Raw genomic sequence first — 19,865 nt, 5'->3', positions numbered from 1 at the left:
GACCAGAGGAGATGAAAACTCACCATTCAAATACTTAAGGAATTGTCCTCATAACAAAGCCATTTTTTGGCTTTCAGAATATGTGCAAATAAATCTGTTAACATGTAGAATCTAGCCCTAATGATTAGAAGTTACTAAGAGTATTAGGACTTGTATAAACAATCTGGTTCTATTTGGAGATAGAACTGCTTTTCCCATACTTACCTTCAGATTTTAGCTGGTGGCCTTGTATTCACAGGGTCACAGCCTTGAAATGTTCAAACAGGGAGACAAGATCCCTTAAGGGATCAGTGATCAGAGAAAAAATCTGTAGGGATGTCTTAGCAGCTTGACCATCAGGCTTTAGTCATAAAAAGATTATGACATGAAGGGCACCCTCAGTCAGCAAGGAGGAAAGGAAGTAGCCATGAGGCCAAGAACACCATACAAGACTTTATCTTGAGCCCTAATTTTAAAAATAAGACATAAGAGAAGATAGTATCACAGTTTATAGAGGTTATCTGAATATGGTAGCAATTTTCCTTGTTCAGTTTTTACTTACATACATAGTGAACAATTGAGGAACTTCTGCTTCTTGGCAAAGGGCAGTATATAGTCTGTCACTGGAAGACCAATTGGGCTAGAGGGAGAAATGGACAGAGGTCATTTACTTCTCATTTATACTTCATCATTTTCCTCAGCGGTAGCTGGTGCTAGAATGGGAGATCAAACTTACCAATCATTAGAAGCGTTTCCTTGGTGACTTCAGCAAAATGGTTTTAACTCCTTTGATTGCTATGTAGCTGTTGAGACAGGAGATGGCTTGGGGCTGTCTTCATTTGGCTCTTGCACATGAATTTTTACTGAGAACACATTTTGGTTAAATCATACCAGGCGCTGTGCTCTAAGACTGCTGATCCTCTATAAATATTTTAATGCTATTCATATAAACATTGTCAAAATGGAAAGATTATGAATATTTCTTACTAATTCAGTAATGTAATAATTCAAGGGGCTGGGGGTGGGGTGGCTCACACCTGTAATCCCAGCACTTTGGGAGTTCAAGTTAGGTGGATCACTTGAGCCTAGAAGTTTGAGACCAGCCTAGGCAACATAGTGAGACCTCATCTCTACTAAAAATAAAAAAATTAGTTAAGGCATGGTGGTACACACCTGTAGTCCCAGCTACTTGGAAGGCTGAGGCGAGAGGATTGCTTGAGTCCAGGAGCTCCAGGCTATAGTGAGCTATGATAGTGCCATTGCACTCCAGTCTGGGTGACAGAGCAAGACCCTGTCTCAAAAAACAATTCAGTAGTTAGTAGTAAGTACTAGTAATTCAGTAGTGAGTCAGTCATACAGCAATAGAAAGGTGTTTTAACATTCTGTCTTTATAAAAACTCAGATTCTTCTAGCAGTATTAGTTGCATCAAAGGTTACTCAGTCATAGATGACTTCAAAGTTTTTAGTAACCCAGAAGATACTTACTTTGCTAAAACTAGAGTAACATCGTTTAATCTAGCACCCTTTTGCCTCTGGCTTGCAAACAACCAGTATAAATCTGAAGCTGTTATCTAATCTTCATCTGTGTACAGTACATCAGTCATGCCACCAAAATTGATTCTTGAATTCTATACATCTTTCTTTATTTTGGAATTGCTCATATTCTCTTTTCCTTCTGTGTTTTAATGGAAAAGTATATGTGATAAAATGTGCACTAGTCACTATTTTGCAGTCCTTATTTTGTGTACCTAAGATACTTTTAATATGGTGTTTAAATTCTTTCACATATTGTTTGGATATTTACATCTGCTTCTCTAGATAACAAATTATTGCCTCACTTATCAGGTAATCCTGATGAGATTCTTCTTTTAAAATTTCTTGTGCTCTTGTCAAATGTCCTAATGGTAAAGAAATTTTCAATGTATAAATAGGAGAATGATACAACTTTAGAATGACTTACAAAATAGTGTTATATTAATAGATAAAAAGAATGTTGGCTGCAGAACCAAAGCCTAAAAGAAATCATGCGATGAGCAAGAAAAAAAACATGAGTTGACACAAAGCTCTAGTGGAATTGTATTGTTTCAGGCTGAGCTGATGCTTATTTACAGCAGATGTCACACCTCTGACACTGGTGAATTTGAAATAGTCTGGTGAAAAAAGCAAGCAGCCCTGGTGGTTTTAAGTTTTCAGCAAGGCTGCTGTAATAAATGAACAAACATTTCCAGACTGCACATTATAATCTGATTCTTCCATCTAAGCAAGCACCTAATTTTAACCATTTCAAGGTAAGTTAAACATTGAATGTCTTCCCTTTCTTTCATAATTGATATTAGTACTAACTTTTTAAAAAACTTTAACTTAAAGGTCAATAAGGCCAAATACAATCAATAAACTGAACTTGCTTCCAACAAGGATGGATTGAAACCTGCAGTTAGGATAGTTACAACACTACAACTGCAAAAATGCATGTGGCTTTTGTTTACTTGCGTATATGTGTGTGTGTTACTCTTGAACTGGACACTCCTCCTTAGTTGTCTTGGGTTCTGAAAGCAGCACTGGCCAAGTGCCCACTGCATGTGAGATTGGGTCCTATATCATAACAAACTGCTTTTACTCCCAAGAAATTGAAAAGCATGAAGTTATCTGTGTTTGAGTACATCTTCTCTCTCTTTCTTTTTTTTAACTTTTCCATTAGCCAGAACAGATTATCTGTCTGGGATGTTGTTTGTCATTTGAGATAACATTTCTATTTGAAATAAAGTTTTAACTTATGACCTAGAATTCATTATTATGCTCCTTCTCAAGTTATAGTACAAAGTAGAAACTCTCAACAAATAATTACTGTTCCATTGATTTGCCACAGCATCTACCAAGTACTTTTAAACATAATGGAATGATATATAAAAATGTCTGGCTTATAACTATCCCTGATTGAAGAGCCCTTATATGAAAAATGTTCCCTTTGCCCCCATTGCCTCCAGTGATTTCTTTCCCCTTCCATGTCATGTTTGTTTTTAAAACTGCTACATGTTCCATCCCCACTTCTCAGTGACCTGCACCACCATTTATTACATACCCATCCCCTGCATTTTCATCTTATGTTCTTGTTTTTATAAGACGATGAAAGGTTTGTGAATAGAGCTATTACTGTATTTTAGCTGGTTTTCAGTATACTTTGATGCATTTTCATTGATGTTATGAGATAGTTGATGGCATTAATCAGAGAAAGTGTCCAAAAGCTAACAAACCTAAGACAATCTAAAAACCAGTTAGAAGACATTAAATGAGATAAAATGTGTAAATCTTAACTAGCTAGCTAACTATTCACATACCTTTCATTGGCATCTAATACAAAGTTGTGCACGTAATATTCTTAAATGCTTTTTTGTCCATTTGGTTTTCATTTGATTTTATAAAAATGATTAAATGAGTATTATAAGCAGTTGAATCCACTTGCAGACAGTTTATCTTGTTAATTTCTCATCATATAATCAGATGATAAAAGAGGTTAGAACAGTAGTTGATAAATATAAAAAAAAAAACAAAAGACTGGGCTCAGGGGCTCATGCCTGTAATACCAGCACTTTGGGAGGCCAAGGCAGGCGGATCACCTGAGGTCAGGAGTTCGAGACCAGCCTGACCAACATGAAGAAACCCCATCTCTACTAAAAATTCAAAAATTATCCTGGCGTGGAGGTACATGCCTGTAATCCCAGCTACTCAAGAGGCTGAGGCAGGAGAATCACTTGAACTCTGGTGGTGGAGGTTGTGATGAGCTGAGATTGCGCCATTGCACTCCAGCCTGGGCAACAAGAGTGAAACTCCCATCTCAAAAAAAAAAATAAAATTAATTTTTTAAAAATCAGTTTAGTTGGTCTGAAAACAGAGCTTTAAGGGAGACATCGAGTATTCATTTCCACTGCCAGCACTTCAGAGTTTGAATTTACTTTGGTTCCCTGTCCCCACAGGCTGATCCCTATTTATTATGCTGAATAGTATTAGACAATACAGAGCCATCAAAACATATATGATTTATTATGCAACAGAAAGAACCAAATGACAATTATACTGACTGAATTTTGCTTTTTATTTAATAATATTGAGCACCTACCCATAGGTTGGTCTGATTAAACAGGTTTCAATACTATCTATTATGGACTTCCTTTTCTTTAGGTTCGGAAAACAGAGTGAGAAGTAGTTATTTTATTAATGGTATTCTTTTAAGCACAGTGTAGTTTAGATATTATATAGAGTTTTTTAAAATTACATACCTAATAATTTTTATAAAAAACAGAGAGCTTGTTATTCTGTTTATATTGTTAAGAAAGTAATTTTCTATTTAAATGCCAACAGAGGCTGGGCGTGGTGGCTTACACCTGTAATCCCAGCACTTTGGGAGGCTGAGGCGGGCAGATCTCTTGAGGCCAGGAATTCGAGACCAGCCTGGCCAACATAGCAAAACCTTGACTCTACTAAAAATATAAAAAATTAGCTGGGCATGGTGATGTATGCCTGTAATCCCAGCTACCCAAGAGGCTGAGGCATGAGAATCACTTGAACCCGGGAGGTGGAGGTTGCAGTGAGCCGAGATCACGCCACTGCACTCTAACCTGGGTGCCAGAGTGAGACTCTGTCTCAAAGAAAAAAAAAGCCAACAGAATTTGGCCATCAGGAGAAATGTTTGCAAGAGCATGTCCATACTAAACAAATTTATATGCTGTTGAGAATTATTTTAGATGTAGGCAATAGAAGATGGAGAATTAAAATAGTTATTATGGGAAATCAGTAAATACGAATTTGTAATGATGGTGAAATTTAGGGAAAGTAGCTATAATTATATAAAGTAGCTAAAGAGCTGTAAATTGGCCGGGTGCAGTGGCACATCTCTAATCCCAACGCTTTGGGGAACCAAGGTGGGAGGATCACTTGAGCCCAGGAGTTCAAGACCAGACTGGGTAACAAAGTGACATCCTTTCTCTACAAAAAACTTTAAAAGAAAATTAGCCAAGCATGTTGGCAGGCACCTGTAGATCAAGCTACTAAGGGTTGCTGAGCCCTGATTGTGCCACTGCAGTCCAGCCTGGGCAACAGAGCAAGACCCTGTCTCCAAAAAAAAGAGGCTGTTAGTATCCATTTTGATGACACAGGGTACACATGGATCCTGTTCCTGATTGATAAATTATAAATTGAACAGAAAAACTACATGTGAAGTTAAACTCAGGTTTGCAGTATGTGCCTTCCAGGGATCAGTGATGATAAAAGGTTTTATCATTGATGATAAAACGTTGAGGGACTTTTCTGCCATCACAACCAGAAATTTCAAGGAGCCATTCTCAATAAGGAAATAAGATATATATACACACACTTCTTCCCTCCCTCTCTTACTCCCTTCTTTCCTTCTCTCGCCCTTTCTTCTTCCCTCCTTCCACCCCTCCCCTCTTTTCCTTTCTGAGGCATGAGTGAGTAACCTGTTGAAAACTGTTCTGAGAGATTTATTCTCTTTTGAACCACATTCCTTATAGTGTTAAATATAGTGGTAAGATTGTCAGTGTAACACTTGGGTTTGTTAACTGCTATAGTTCTCAAGTAGCTGCACATCATCATCTCCTGGGAAACTTCAAAAAGTATTGATGCTTAGAGCTTCATCCTCAAAGATTCTGATTTAAATAGTCTGGAGTAGGACCTGGGCATTAATATTTTTTGAAGGCTTCCAAAATGATTCTGAGTCACTGGTAGACAGGCTCACTGTCAGATGACTAACAATAATAATGAGAGTCAAATTACAAAAAGGAAATGGAGTTTTATAATTGCTCCTTTTTCTTTTTTATTTACACAAATAATATATCAGTTCTTTCTTTTTATTTAAAAAAGAAACTATACAAAAATTTATAGAGTAAAAGTGAAATGCCAGCCAGGCTTGGTGGCTAATGCCTATAATCCTAGCACGTTGGGAGATCAACATGGGAGGGACCACTTGAGCCCAGGAGTTAGACACCAGCCTGGGCAACATGGCAAAACTCTATCTTTACCAATAAAACCACACACACACACACACACACACACATACACACACACATACTAGTGGTGTATACCCGTAGTCTCAGCTATTAAGGAGTCTGAGGTAGAGGATGATTGAGTCTGGGAGGTCCAGGCTGCAGTGAGCTGTTATCACACCACTGTACTCCATTCTGGGCAACGGAGGTAGACCTTGTCTCAAAAAATAAAAAAAAATGAAATGCCCCTTCACCGTATTGTTTTTCCTATATATAACCACTCTTAATATGTCAGTTCACTGTCTGTGCTCCCAGTGATTTTTACATGCTTTTATGTATGTATGTATTTTTGAGATGGAGTCTCGCTCTGTTACCCAGGCTTGGAGTGCAGTGGCATGATCTCAGCTTACTGCAACCTCTGCCTCCTAGGTTCAAGCGATTCTCCTGCCTCCGCTTCCCCAGTAGCTGAGATTATAGGTGTGCACTACCACCCCTGGCTATGTTTTGTATTTTTAGTAGAGATGGGGTTTCACTGTTGGCCAGGCTGGTCTTAAGCTCCTGACCTCGTGAACTGCTGGCCTAGGGCTCCCAGAGTGCTGAGAATACAGGCATGAGCCACCACACTTGGCCAGTTTTTACATGCATTTAAAAATGCACACAATTACTTATAATCACATCTAGTATCTTTGAAACATAAATGTGATTATACTGTATTTATGTATTATGCTGTGGCTTGCTTTTTTTACTTAACAATTTGTCTTGGAGATCTTTCTATGTCAATACATATAAATTTACCTCAGTTTAAAAAAATGTTATTTATATTATATCTATAAAATGTTTTTTGGTATATGTGGCTTTAATTTATTTTTCATTTTAACATGTTTATAGCTTAGTGGTAAAGCTCTTCCTGTTAAAGAGCATGGACTCTAACCAGACTCTCTGGGTTTGATTATAAGTACTGTCTGATTATAAGATTATAAACATAATATAATAATGCTTTTTAAAATTTTATAAATAAAATTAAACTTATTTAATTTTTCTAACTTTTTACCAGTATGGACAGTGCTCTTGTTAATATCTTAGTACCTGATTCATTGTGCTTATCTGTGAATATTCCTGTAGAGCAAATTCCTAGAGTGAGAGTTACTAGGTCCCAGAGTATATGTATTAATATTTTCAAATATGCTGTCAAATTGTTCTCCAAAAGAGGCAGTCTCAATTTAAATTCACTCCAACCAACAGAATCTGATTGCAATATATCAGAGCCTAAATAAATCATATTGCAGTATGATTTCATGGGCTAACTAAAATTTCCATCTTCTCTCTTTTGACTGGAATTTTATTGAGTTAGTTTGATAGCACTGATCATATAGCATGTCAACTTAAAATTCCAGTTTACACATGATTAAAGAGAATCGAAAAGTATTCACAAATTTTTTAGACCAAGTTTTTCAACACTTGTAAAGTATAGGAGAGACAAAAAGAAAATCCAGCCTTGGCAGTGAAAAAAATCTGGACTGGACTATTCCCAGCCTTTTGTTTTATAGATGGGATCCTCAAAGAAAGACACTGACCTCCCCAGCAACACAATCTTAAGAAAAATCTACTTCAGATCGTGTGTGTGTGTGTGTGTGTGTGTGTGTGTGTATTTTAATGTTTTCAATTCAAGATCCTAGATTTTTTTAGACTTACATATAATAAAATTACATCAATATTTTTGGTTATAAAATTTTTATGTAATCAAAATGGAAGTGAAATTTAACTGTTTTCAATTAAAATTCCCTTCTAGGTAATCTCTAATTTTCTTCATCAATACAATTTAGATATTGTAGTACCCACATCATAGGGTCTGGGGGAGGATTAAATTATATTACACATTAAAAACCTTTAGCGCACAGTGTCTGGAATTTAGTAAGCTCTCAATGAATTGAACCTATTTATTATTTCTGTTATTACCATTTTAATTGTTAAAAGTATGTTTAGTCCTTCTGTATATAGAGTATTTTGTTTTTAGCATGAATTAAGGTAATAGCATGATGCTGGCTTCTATATTCCAGAAGAGCCAAATGAAAACTTTCTGGTGTTAAATGTGTATTTATTATCTAGGAAACTTTTTAAAAGAACATAAATCATCAGTATCACCAACTAACTGTTTTTGAAAACTCAGTATTTTTACCACTGTACTTAGAAACAATATATAAAAAATTTAAGTATGAAAAACATACTTAATTAAAAATTAACTTTACTGAAATTGTTACTGTTTAACTGGCTTACAGTCTTATGAATTTGGTATGAGAAGAATGAAATAGAAGAAACTAATTCATTAAAGTATAGGTTGATAGAGGTCAGAAGACATGTACACTATTAAAGAGACTTATTAGCTCTGTGACTCAGCCAAGTTTCCTAACTTCTCTCTTGGTATTTTGGGGTGGGTCCTGTGGAGTGAGTAAACTATACCCAAATGTTTATTTAGATTGTATAGAATCAGTCAGAACAAAATGGAGTCTTCTGGAAGATTGGTTCCAGGATCTGCCCCTCTTACCTTTAGGAGGTACAGGATAGGCATATTGCTTCCATAAAAACCTACGCTCTGGATCCTTTGCTTGTCAGCTCTCTTGTGTTCTCTAATAACCTTTCTACCCACCCACCTCCCTACTACCAGCTGGCTGGGATCCAGCACTTCCATGTGTTGAGTTGATTGGCATACAATTTTGATTAGATAACAAGTGTTAAAACATATTAGAATAAAAAATAATAGAGCTGAAGAACGTTATTAGTGTCATTTCTGGATTCTAGTTGAACTGTAACCAAGGTTTAAAATGATAATCTCTGCAAAGAATCAGTTATTTTTTTCTCCAATTCAGCTCCTGAAATGTTTTTCAATCTGTGACTTTTTCTTTAGCCCCTCTGCCTCCCATTTGGAAACTTTATTAATTCTTTTTTTCCATCTGTTTTTCCCAGGGATTTTTACGTATTCCATTTCTATATTTGTACCTTGTTCCTGCCCAAAGCTTGCACTTCTTTTACCACTCTTTTCTCTATCCCTGATACTGCTTTACGTACTATCTTTCAACAATTCTTTCCTCTTAAGCTTACACGTCACTGTCATCATTATACTTAACGCCCCCATCAGACCCTCAAACTGTGGATATGAGTTTACATATAAATTCTTATTAAGTTAGAATGTTCACGTACTGAGTTTTAGACAAGCAAATTTGATTCTTCCTCTGTGGTATCGCCCCTCTTCCTAATTTTTTTAATCACTCTCCAGATCAAGAGAGAATATATAATTGGTGAATATTTTCATTTACCTCATTGAAATATCATTTAAAAATTAATGTCTATATTTTAACATAGTGGTTGTCAGCTGTGCTCAGTTCCATTATTGCTGGTGTCATTTGAAAATATAATCTGCTTATTCAGTTGTTTGGATCAAAAAATGCAAATATTTTTAATGGTCATAGCAGATCTAAATTCTGATTTCTGAATCAGAGTTTTCATTTTTTAATGAAATTCTCAAAAATTTGGATATGTTTTGATTAATTTATTAGCTAGTGTAGGTGTTTGGACTTGATTTATAAAAACTCATGTAATTATTTCAGAATATAATTAAATGGTTCTAAAGGCCTAAACAATTTGTTTTTATTTATTTGGCCATTATAAGTGCCTCTATTCTATCTATTGTTGCCATTCTTTCATTTAAAATCTTAAATTTTTAATCTTATTTTGATAGTCTTTCAAAAAATTGACTTTGATTTGTTATTTATCTTCTATCTTTAAACGTTCCTTAAATAAGAAATAATACTTGTAGAATGTGCTAGCTCATTAGAATTACAGTATTTATAAAGTGATTTTATGGAGAACTTGATAACCTTCTAAGATTCAACTGAACATGTTTATTTTATCTTTATTTGTTTGTTGAGACAAAGTCTAACCCTCTTGCCCAGGCTGGAGTGCAGTGGAGCAATCTCGGCTCACTGCAACCTCTGCCTCCCTGGTTCAAGCAATTCTCCTGCCCCAGCCTTCTAAGTAGCTGGAACTACAAGGCGTGCACCACCATGCCTGACTAATGTTTTGTATTTTTAGTAGAGTCGGGGTTTTGACATGTTGACCAGGCTGGTCTCAAACTCTTGACCTCAAGTGATCTGCTTACCTTGGCCTCCCAAAAGTGCTGGGATTACAGGCGTGAGCCATTGTGCACAGCCTATTTTATCTTTATTTGTAATGCATGAGAAAATATCCTTTGTGCCATTGGTTCAGCATTTAATAAAGTACTTAACGTGAATAATTTTATTTTTTATGTTAGATTGTGGGAATATATAGCAAAGTATCAATATAGTTTTCTTTGTATAGTCTTTTGCTTGTGCAAGACTATGTCCTCACGTTTCTTAAGCATGTAGCTAAACATGGACATACATGCCATTTTTATGCTCACGTCACAATGTAAAATTCATTCAGACTACAAAAGCAAACTGATGTGGAAAAGTGAGGGTGAACAAAGGGGACTAAAACCATATGTGGCTTCTATGGAGTATATAGTTGTGGTATAATTTGTGAGCTGCAAGGTAGCTGAACATTTCTATTTTGGTGTCAGTCCCTTGGGAAAGAAGGGGTTTCATAATGGAGAGTGATCTGTACTCTTAGTAAGAGTGATTGACACTGAATGATTAGATAGAAGAGAATATAAATACCATTCCTCCCCCTTTGAAGGATAAGCACATATACACTAAATGCAAATCTTTTCAGTGTGGAAGACAGTCTGGCCTAATGGTAGCACATAACAGAAAATCCAAGGGAGGGTGAATTAACTATGCAGACCAAAATGTAAGGAAACCGAAATTATATAGCATCCTTAAAAACAACTTTTATAGGCCAAATATAATGGTAAATGCACAGATAGAGGGTAATTGAAGATCCCATTTGTGAAAGTAGAATACTGACATCAGTCTCTTGGTCAATGAGTGGGCAAAATGGTTCCCTGAATTGGATAACATAGTGCATATCACAGTGACTGATGAAATTGATGTGTCTGCAGGAGAGCCAGCCCTATTACTGAAGCCTTTAACCTATTTTCTCTCTCTTTGAAAATGAGCTCCTAAGTGGGCGTTATCCTCAAGGAAGTGAGTTTAATTCAAAATAAGATACTTCATAGATGGGCAAATTTAATTTAAGAATTCACTTACCCATTGTAAAGGAGAACTGTGTGGGAAAATATATTATTATAAGTAATGTGGTTATATTTTTCAAATATGCCATTTTTGAGTGTTGTTATTTTGAGAACCTAAATTTTAAGCATTAGCCAATATCTTTATTATTTAATCTTACACTTTCTTAGAACATATGACTGAAACAATATTAAATCTGCATTGTAATGCTTTAACATATAAAGACATGTAATTGTACAGTGAGTAACTATGTGATTTGTTGTTTTTTTTCTTTTTGAAAATATGATTCAGTCTGTCCTAAGATAAATACTTGCTAATTGTTGCAAAGAATAAAACCCATCTTATGAATTCATTATTCTAAAATATGTAAGGTAATATTGCTAACTGGAGAAGCAAGCAATAGTTACCCTAATGTTTGCCAATTAAAAACTTCTTTGTTTATAATTTATCCCAGAAGATAAAATACCAAGTATCCTACCTAAACTGCTTAGCAGGTTGTACATTAATAGTTTGTCTTTGAAATATAAGATAGTATAAGTTATTAAGCTTGATGTTCTCACACACACACAAATATAAGTCATAATTCGTTTTTGTTGTCATTCTGGACTTAAACCAATTTTCTCACAATTAACACATTTTGTTATTATTTTTTAAAACATTATGACCTAGCCAGGTGCGGTGGCTCATGCCTGTAATCCCAGCACTTTGGGAGGCCGAGGCAAGCAGATCACTTGAGGTCAGGAGTTTGAGACCAGCCTGGCCAACATGGTGAAACCCTGTCTCTACCAAAAATACATAATTAGCCGGGCATGGTGGCGTGTGCCTGTAATCCTAGCTACTCCGGAGGCTGAGACAGGAGAATCACCTGAACCCAGGAGGCAGAGGTTGTAGTGAACCGAGATGACTGCGCTCCAGCCTGGGCAACAGAGTGAGACTCCATCTCAAAAAAAAAAAAAAAAAAAATTATAACCTGTTGTTCTTTTTGCTTCATAATGAGATTTATGGAGTCATAAATTTATTTGGAAAATAAAATAGAAAGTTTTTAAAATATTTCATTGGGAGAAAGTCATTATACAAATTCTATATTTAACGATCAGATTTAAAACCTTTGGTAAATGTAAATTTTTCTTAATTTCTTCCACATATGGTCTTTTGTTATTTTTAATACAAAATTTTAGAAGAAAATCTGATTGAAATTGACCAAATATATCTTTGAAAAAATTTTCTCGCCCAGCTTTTCCTTGCCAAGCTGAAAGCTGAACTTTTCAAACATCTAGTACAAAGCCATGTCCCTAGTGTGCATTCACATATTATGGATAGATTTCCATTTATTTTAATTTAAAAGAAATCACCCTAAAAGAAAGCTAATTTCTTATAAAAAGAGAAGAAAGTAAATTTTTCTCATCATTGAAGTGGCATCAACTTTAATTAATTCAATCTTAGAATTTAGAAACTTTCTTTTTTCAGCACTGTTCTGATTCAGTCATTTAGTCTATTGCTCTAAAATTATTGGCAATTTGCCAGATATTATCCTGACTTTCTGACTAGACTCTGACTTTCTAATATATCAAAGTTCGTTGCACTACTTAATTTTATACAAAGGGAAAAACATTTTCCAGTTTAGCTGGTTTCTACAGTTAAAATAATTAACATTCAAAGAAGTGTTAAACTCACAAAATTTAATTTGGTCTAAAATTTTCCCAGTTGCTGAGTGAATTGCCACTTTGTATCATGCCAACAGCTGTGTTTCTACACTCTTTTTAAAACTGGCTGGTTTTTTGTTGAATATTCGCTGCCCTCTAGTGGGCTAAATTGTTCTTTCAAAATGACCAAATAGTGTCAAATTTAAAGAAATCATTTCTATATGGAAGTGATTAAGTATTCTTTCATGTTTTAGTATTCTTGTTTTTCACTTTGTTTAGTTGTGTTTCACACAACTAAGTTTTTAACCCCGCCAGAATATTTTGGTGATAATCTTTGAACCAACAGTGTAATGATAAATGCTTTTAAGAAGGCACATTAAAATAAGCTTACCTCATTGTGTATTTTCATATTTGAAAACATGTTTTTGGATACATGCTGCTTACTTCAAGATGTTTTCATCCTTTTTGCTTGCAGATGCTACAACTGTGGTGGCCTTGATCATCATGCTAAGGAATGTAGTCTACCTCCTCAGCCAAAGAAGTGCCATTACTGTCAGAGCATCATGCACATGGTGGCAAACTGCCCACATAAAAATGTTGCACAGCCACCCGCGAGTTCTCAGGGAAGACAGGAAGCAGAATCCCAGCCATGCACTTCAACTCTCCCTCGAGAAGTGGGAGGCGGGCATGGCTGTACATCACCACCATTTTCTCAGGAGGTTAAAGCAGAGATCTCAGAACGACCAGGCAGGTCACCTCAAGAAGCTTCCTCCACAAAGTCATCTACGGCGCCAGAAGAGCAAAGCAAAAAGGGGCCTTCAGTTCAAAAAAGGAAGAAGACATAATAGTTCTTCTTCATGTGTTCTTTTCCTTTACCCGGTTGCAAAGTCTACCTCATGAAAGTACAGGGGAACAGTATTTCATAAGCAGTAGCTGACCTAGGATTTTAACTACTATTGGGGAACTGTGAATTTTTTAAACAGACAAATCACTCTAAGCAAATTACATTTCAGCAGGGTGTCATGTTTTATGTTACTTCAGAGAATAAGATACTATGTCTATCATTATGTGCATGTGTGAGAGGGAGAGAGCCTGAGTCTGTGTGTGTACTTGAGGGTTTTTATATAGGAGTATATACACATATATAAAGAGCCTTCATCTTTATATATTTGTGTATAGATCAAAGCACACACCCTCCCTCATATAATTGGACATTTCCAATAATTAAAAATCCAAGTGAAGCATTATAGATAGTTTCAAAATTAACCCACTGGAGTTTTCTTGATATACCACTTCTTTTCTATTATATAAAAATAAAAACATGACTGTTACCTTTTGTGTGAACCAAAGGATACTTCACATCTCACAGCTGCCAATCATGTGGTACTAAAGGTTTTTAAGACATCCAGTTCTCCCAAATTTGGGATTGCCTCTTTTTCTTGAAATCTCTGAAGTGGTATTTTTTCCCCCTTTTTGAAGGCAGTACCTTAACTTCATATGCCTCTGACTGCCATAAGCTTTTTTGATTCTGGAGTACATAAGTCCAGAAGAGACAATGAATGTGTAATTTGTGCCGATATTTCACTGTTTTTAATTCTATGTTTGATTGTAAAAATTAGATGCCTATTAAGAGAAATGAAGGGGATGATAATCTTACTGACTTGTTTTCAGTAGTATTTTAATACCAGCTTATTGTAACCTTTTCTATGTTGTGAGGTTTGTAAGGGATTGTGTGGCAACAGCAGCTTCCCTTGGCTAAGTCAATCTTCTACCCGTTGCTTAGAGCAGGGAACTCTCCTTATTTACTACTGAAGACCTTAGAGAACTCCAGTTGTTTGGTGTATATTTTTGGTGGCTGTTTTTATTCCTTGTGGAGAGTTACCTAACTTGTTTCTAAAACAAACAAGCAGCACAGAAATGAATGAAATACTGGAGTTGAGAATGGAAATTAAGTGGATGTTCACAATTGCCCAATATATATAACCTGTGAATGATATGAAAAAGTGCATTGTTTAGTGGCAGGCATAAAGAGTGACAAGCCTGGGGCAGAGGTGCCAAACCTCTCCCACCAGAGAGCTAGATGTATTTTATACAGTAACTTTGATCTGTGGAAGTTACCTTCAAGGCTTATTCTGAAGTAACCTATATGGTAGATACAGGATAAACATTCAGTGCTAGAGAGAGAATCTTCTTTGGCTGCTTCTCAGTTAGAGTGATAAAGTGGCTAGAGCCCAGTCATAGTATTGGTCCCATTAGGTTTCAGTCATGAAAAAAAATTATTTTGGGGTCATCCTGGCTCTAGATGTTACGGGCAAATTTCTGAAACATCTGCAAGAAGGTCAGATGTTAATTATAGTGCTTAATATTGGGAGTAATATTAAGGATTATAATTATAATGTTTAGGCCTGTTGGTGTAAGCTCAGAGAATTAAACAAAAATAGCATGACTCAAATGAGACATACTCTGCTGAACAGTTTCTACTTCCTCTCCCGCCTGTCGTATCATGGGAGACGTGTATAGTTGCTGCTGTTTCAGCAAAAGCCACCATAAGAAGAACATGCCTCAGGTTGGGTTGCCAGTCCTTTACAACTCAGCTTGAATTTCACAACAGTGATTGTGAGAATCTGCGTGGTATACACTGAAATATCGGTGTGCTGTGATGCAAAGCTTACCTTTGACGATAATGAATGTGATATAGCTGTAGAGAAGTACTTCCTTGCCTTATGTGAGGATTTCAAATTTATTTAAAGTATATAGACAAATCAAAGTGGCATTGCTCAATTTTTAGCAGGCATATATAAGCAGGCTAACAGTAAAATGCAAAACATGATAAGCATTGCTCAATTTTTAGCAGGTATAAAAAGCAGGTTAACAGTAAAAATGCAAAACATGATAGATAAGTCACTTTGAAAATTCAAACCAAAGTTCCTTCACCCTATGGAAATAGGAAATTATGGACTTGAAAATTGGGCATTTCCTGTTTACGAAAAGAAATTCAGAGCTAAAATCATGGTTTAAAAAAAAGAAACAGTTGAGAACTATGGTCCTTATGGGTGCAATTTGAAATCCTTTTCAGCATCTTACAAGACTGAACTACTAAGAGCACATACCAAACCTATCTTATAGTTGAAAGTTGGGGTTTATTTTTTATATAAGAATATTATCACTATTACATAACATACTCAGGACAAAGAACTTTGCTCAGGGAACATACCATATAATATTTTTGTTGTTTCTTTACAGACTAGTCTACAGTCCTGCTTACTCAAAACAAACCAAATAACTTAGACCTTTATATAAGTATTATGTGCTGATGATAGTAACTACCTCTCAGTTTGACATGGATCAAAATTTTTGAATATCAGATATCAGTTATCCTATTTTTATTTCATGTGAAAACTCCTCTAAAGCAGATTCCAACTCCTTGCATACATGAGTATCACTGATGTGACCACATTATTCATTTACATAGGTAAAATATTCTGTTTACAGCAAAAGGCTACCTCATAGTTGATACATAACACACCTGTATGCTGTTCCAGACTTACAGGTGGCTGATAATTCTCTGGTACAGAACCTTTTAATCTGTATTACAAATAGCAATTCACAACTGCATGTTTCTGGCAAACACTTGTGAATAATGAAGCATCTCTTTTTAGTTAGCAAAGTCTCCAAACATTTCCTTAAAATTATCATGTATTTATTTTAAGGAATTATGGGCACTCTTCAACTTAAGCAAAACAGAACACCGAAGCAATCTTAGAAGCATCCCTTTGCCCAGAGGTGGAGTTTGGAAGAGGGTAGCAGGGAGAGGGGTTGGTGTATGCAGGTATTTATGCGAGGCAAACAGTTTAAAAGATGCCAGTGTCCTTCATTTACTGTCTGTGCTGCCCTGAAGCCAAGCATATTGCAGCATTATAGCCCCAGGCACATAACTAACTAGCACTGGCTTGCCAAGGAATGAAACGCAATGCCATTACTAGCTATTGAGGGAAAAGGGTCTGTGTGAAGCTTCAGTTGGCAGGGATTACTAATGGTGGGGCAGCAGGTCTATGAATTAAGTTATCTCTTGACCTCACCCTCATGTCAACATAAATGTAATTCCTCAACAAGATCTACCAGTCTCTTAGCCCTGCAAGCTAATCATTTGCTACATGGCAGACGATAATGAAAACATTTTCATATTTGGATTTCTAGTCTTCACTAGAAGACCTTGGATGTATTTTTGCATTTGAAAGATTTAGAAAGATTTTCACCTGCTTATAACTTGGAAGTTTAGTGTGCAATGTAAGAAAAAAGATCAACAAATGTCATGTTATTAGCATCAGTCCACCTCCAATATTGCCAATTTTTTAATTTTATTCTGGCTAAGTTTTATTTTGCACCATTGCAGCCCCAAGTTACTGCTGGTTGTATTTAGTTTGTGAATAGGAGCCCATAAGTGTTAATAGACTTTGTAACATTCACTATAAGATGAATTATACAGGACATGGGAAATCTCATTAAGTCTTAAAGTTAATTTAAATTAATTTATCTGTTTTCCCTAAGAAATGTTTATCATAAAATATATATGTGTATTTCCCCTTTGGTTCTAAAATTTGGGAAAGTATGTACAAGTGCAGCTGCACTGACTTTAATTTTCTAGATGTCTTAATGAGATTTATTTGTTTTAGAAAAGAACATCTTGTTAAAAGCATCAAACTCTGTCTTACATAGCTGTCAACAGCCTCTTTAAGATGTGGTGGTTGTGTGATCTGTGTCATAGTTGTTCAGTTAGAGTGAGAAGTTGACCTGTGATTCATTTTTAAATTTTATATTTGGAACAAAGCTACAAGTTATGGTAAAGTACTGTACTATGAGAAAGTATTATGATATTTAATACATCTATGGCTTAACACTTGTGAGAGTTACCAGCTTGAAAATGATGGTGTTGACTACCTCGTGAATCACTTACTTACATTTATCTACCACCAAGCTGGCTTTAATTAGTGTGTGTTGCTTTTTTGGTATTAACAACTCTTAACTATACTAGAGACCAAAGTGAACCCTGACTTTTATATGTCTTTAATAATGGTGTTTTATCTAGTGCTTTTAAATTATCCTGTGTAGTATTTAGATTACCTCATTGTCCATCTTGACTCATGTTGTTTACAAGTGAAAATAAAAACACGTGAACTGTATGTTTTTAAAAAAGGGGTAGATGTTTGGAATGCATTTCACTTGCGTGCAGTCATCGGGATGGACTGAAGCACTGTTTGCCTTTCTGTAGACCCTGGTTTTATATTCTCATTTCATGCCTAATGTCTTATTCTGTCAATTACGAATACGTTGTGGCTTAAAAAAATTACTTGATTAAAAATAAAACATATAACGTTGGCATTTATGATGGGTTTTGGAGATTTTTTTATGATGCGTGTTATTACTAAGTTAAGTGAAAGGGTAAGAGGCCATTTAGGCAGTATTTACACCAATTGGGGCGTAAGTTAAGTGGTATTAACATATCCTCACTGGTGATTATTAACATGGAACTTACTCCAACAATACACATGATGAATAAATGTAGTCTAAGTGAAGGAAGAAGGAAAGGTGGATGCTGCTGTCACTCAGAATTGTTACGTACTATCCAGCAGGGACTGTGCAAGCTTGTGAATAAAGACACATACTTCATGTGGTCAGGAAGAGTGATCTGAAGCAAAATATTCAAAGCCTATTAAATAAATCATTTTAGAATTTTTCTACAAATTTTTGCTAATAAAGAATTTGAAAAGAAAAAGCCAAATTATATCAGTACCAAATATCTAAAATATGAATATAGATTTATCAAACCATGAATGCAGTACTGATGTATTATACAAACCATTTGGTAAAAGAGTTCTATATTGGCCAATTCCACAACCTAACTTATTTTCCTTTCTACAGCTGGATTTTTTTTGATGATCTATTACAACTCCTTTATTTTTTAAATTCTTGTAAAATCATAAAACAAAAGTTACTGTCTTAACTATTTTCTTTTTAAGATGAGGTCTCATTCTGTTGCCCAGGTTGGAGTGCAGTGGTGGAACTGCAGCTTTCTGGGGGCTCAAATTCCTGAGCTTGAGTGATCCTCCCACCTCAGCCTCTTGAGTAGCTGGACTACAGATGTGTGCCGTGCCTAGCTAATTTTGTTTTTTTATAGAGATGTAGTCTTGCTTTGCTGCTCAGGCTGGTGTTGAACTCCTGGCTTCAAGCAATCCTCCCTCCTCAGCCTCCCAGAGGGCTGGATTACAGAAGTGAGCCACCATGCCTAGCCTTAACCATTTTTAATTGTTAAATATATTCACACGCTTGGACAACCATGTATGATTCACTTTTCTTAGAATTCGAAGGGTGTACTTTAGAGAATAGAGAAAACCTTTAAACCTTACAAGAAAAGTATGCCTAATCCCATCATCTGAAAGTAACCAATAACAGTTTTTATTAATCTATGAAAAACCGTTTTTTTTTTTTTTTTTTTGAGACAGGATCTTGCTTTACCACCCAAGCTGGGGTGCAGTGGCACAACCATGGCTTACTGCAGCTTCAGCCTCCCCAGGCTCAAGTGATTCTCCCAGCTCAGCCTCCCAGATAGCTGGGGCTATAGGCCTACACCACCACGCCTGGCAATTTTTTTGCATTTTTTTGTAGAGATGGTAAAATCATAAGACAAAATTTACTATCTTGTGGCCTAGGCTGGTCTTGAACTCCTGGGCTCAATTGATCTTTCTGCCCTGGCCTACCAAAGTGCTGGAATTACAGGTATGAACCACCCCATCTGGCCAATTCTTAAATTTTTTGTAGAGACAGCATTTCACTATGTTAGCTAGCCAGGCTGGTCTTTAATTCCTGGCTTCAAGTATCCCACCAAACTGTTGGGATTACAGGCGTGAGCCACCACACCCGGCCAAAAATCTTTTAAAAAATAAAAAGTATACATAATCCTATCATGTAGAATTAACCATTAGCATTTTTTTTCTTGTGGTTAGACACGCACATATATACACGAGGGTGATTTTTTTTTTTTTTTTTTTTTTTTTTGAGATGGAGTCTCAGTCTCCAGGCTGGAG

General features: G+C 35.8%; 1 protein-coding gene across 2 annotated transcripts in view; it reads left to right on the top strand.

Moving 5' to 3' along the window:
- LIN28B (lin-28 homolog B) overlaps nucleotides 1-14,144 on the top strand; it is a 98,409-nt gene extending 84,265 nt beyond the window's left edge. For both annotated transcript variants that reach the window (XM_064360407.1, XM_012438488.3), the window contains exon 4: nucleotides 13,259-14,144. In XM_064360407.1, the coding sequence (XP_064216477.1) occupies nucleotides 13,259-13,628 (370 nt within the window). In that variant the 3' untranslated portion in view covers nucleotides 13,629-14,144. The remainder of the gene's footprint in view (nucleotides 1-13,258) is intronic.
- The last annotated feature ends 5,721 nt before the right edge of the window (nucleotides 14,145-19,865 follow it).

The sequence above is a fragment of the Aotus nancymaae genome, unplaced genomic scaffold, assembly GCF_030222135.1.
Source record: "Aotus nancymaae isolate 86718 unplaced genomic scaffold, 86718_ANA_hifiasm-v0.15.2.pri h1tg000040l, whole genome shotgun sequence".
Taxonomy (NCBI): Eukaryota; Metazoa; Chordata; class Mammalia; order Primates; family Aotidae; genus Aotus; species Aotus nancymaae.
The sequence above is the reverse complement of the archived record's forward strand: the minus strand, read 5'-3'. Positions and strand labels throughout refer to the sequence as shown.